This window comes from Babylonia areolata, chromosome 30 (assembly GCF_041734735.1).
Source record: "Babylonia areolata isolate BAREFJ2019XMU chromosome 30, ASM4173473v1, whole genome shotgun sequence".
NCBI classification, from domain to species: Eukaryota; Metazoa; Mollusca; class Gastropoda; order Neogastropoda; family Buccinidae; genus Babylonia; species Babylonia areolata.
Window position 1 is genome coordinate 21,459,614 of NC_134905.1, and position 2,500 is coordinate 21,462,113.

General features: G+C 44.7%; 1 protein-coding gene across 1 annotated transcript in view; it reads right to left on the minus strand.

The window, feature by feature from the left end:
* Nucleotides 1–2,500, minus strand: part of LOC143275438 (uncharacterized) — a 15,894-nt gene that overhangs the window by 5,271 nt on the left and 8,123 nt on the right. Inside the window, exon 4 of the mRNA XM_076579536.1 lies at nt 267–525. Coding sequence (XP_076435651.1) covers nt 267–525 — 259 coding nt within the window. The remainder of the gene's footprint in view (nt 1–266; nt 526–2,500) is intronic.

Genomic DNA, 2,500 nt, shown 5'->3' on the forward strand with positions numbered 1-2,500 from the left:
ACACACACACACACACTACCACAGTCCTGATCTCAGACACAATATATTCTCATCCCCCCCCACCCCCACCCCTCCCCACACACACATACAACCACCTACCACCCACTAAACCACCCATCCACCCCCACCCACCCATCCATCCCCCCCAAAAATCCCCCTCTCTACCCCTCCCCCACCCCCCACCCCCCGCGCCCCCACCATCTCCCCCTTCTTCCCCAACACACACACACCCACACACCCACACACACCCCACAGCCCTGACTGACCTCAGACACAAGATGTTTTCCTCGCCACACGTGGACACGGGCGCGGAATCCGTGGCGCCCAAACCTCTCGCCCTCTGGTTCCAACCGGGTCCTAGCCAGCTGTGTTCGGGAATGTCCGTGGTCCGCTCGTTCTCTCCGATCACCGCCACGCGGCCCGAGCGCGCGTAGTAGGACTGGCGGACTCGGGAGTGGTCGGCGAAGAGGAAGCGGGTGATGTAGCAGGCCCGCTTCATGGCGTTGTCTGACACCCGGTGAGATGCTGAAAGGAAGAGGAATTTTGTTTTAACTCTCTCAGTACGGCCAGTCCTCTCTTCTCCTCTACACAGTTTAACGACTTCTCTTCTACGAAGTAATTTCCTGTAATTGTATTTAGAATTTTGTTTCAAATTTCACCCTCATTTGCCCAGTTTTTCCGCCAACCCTCCATTCATTCGCATCTCCCACTCCTTCTAACCGATGATACTCGAATGTATTCATAAATACTTTAACAAAAAAATGTCTTCAATCACCGATAAGATAATGTGTGACGGGACATTAACTCACTCGGTACGGCCAGTCCTCTCTTCTCCTCTTACACAGACCCCTCGGATGTCCAGTGGGTGTCTCAATGAATGACCCAACCTTTAGCTTCCGTCGTCAGAATTGTGGTATTCTTTGTCAACATTCACGTCTTCAGTATAAGAGCCTTCCGCTTGCAATATTTTGATGATGGTAACGGGGGTGAAACGCTGTTAACTCTCTCCATACGAACGGCGAAAGAGACGACGTTAACAGCGTTTCACCCCAATTACCATCATCAAAATATTACAAGTGGAAGGCTCTCTTATACTGAAGAGGTGAATGTTGACAAAGAATACCACTGATAAGATAATGTGTGACGGGACATTAACTCACTCGGTACGGCCAATCCTCTCTTCTCCTCTTACACAGACCCCTCGGATGTCCAGTGGGTGTCTGAATGAATGACCCAACCTTTAGCTTCCGTCGTCAGAATTGTGGTATTCTTTGTCAACATTCACCTCTCCAGTATAAGAGCCTTCCGCTTGCAATATTTTGATGATGGTAACTGGGGTGAAACGCTGTTAACGTCGTCTCTTTCGCCGTTCGTATGGAGAGAGTTAATGTCCCATCACACATTATCGGTGACTGAAGAAATTTTTTTGGTAAAGTATTTATGAATACATTCGAGTATCATCGGTTAGAAGGCGTGGGAGATGCGAATGAATGGAGGGTTGGGGGGAAAACTGGGCAAATGAGGGTGAAATTTGAAACAAAATTCTAAATACAATTACAGGAAATTACTTCGTAAAAGAGAAGTCGTTAAACCGCCAAGCGAAACAACTGATAATGAATGCAAAAAGTCAAAAACAGCAACGTTCTCAGTCACTTGTGAAGACACACTTTCGTGTACATAAAGCTTCATCAAGCTACAGTCAAAAATTTTATGCTTAATTGTCAGGTTACTAAAGCATATGCACTCGACATTAGAACAATACTTGGTCCGTAATGAATTTGATAATAGTCTGAGAGCTAAACTCAGAATTGGTCTGCGAATCGGACCAAAGTCTGAGAGAGTCAACTGACGAGGTTTTAGACTTGAATTCAAGCACCTATAAAAGTCTCTTTCTAGTATATTGCGCATTTCCTTGTATGACAATGGGCAATCTACTTTTATACTATTTATATGATTCTTTGCTCCCCTTTTTGCTGCCCTGTCTGCTTGGTCGTTATAACGGAATCCAGTGTGGGATGGTATCCAACAAAAATCAACATTTGTACCCTTCACAAAAAGGGAGTGCAATAAATACCTAATTTCAAACAATAAATCTTCTCTTTGATTATTCTCAAAAAGGAGCAAACTTTTTAAATCAGATTGAGAATCAACACAAAATAGGATATTACTTACTATCACTGGTATATCAACAAGATGATTTAAAGGCGTAAGGATAGCCACCAATTCAGCTGTGAAAATTGAATGTCCCTTACCTAAATAATACGATTTTTCTGTTTTTTTGTGTGTTTTTTTTAGGCCAGGAATGACAAAAGCAGATCCTGCACTGCTATCATCCAGGACCGAGCCATCAGTGTAAGCTTTTAAATGATAATCAAAATTTTCTTCCAATTCAATTCTGACAGATGGTCGGCGAACAGGAAGCGCATGATGTAGCAGCATCGCTTCATGGCGTTGACTGACTTCTTCTTCTTCTTCTGCGTTCACTCGTATGCACACGAGT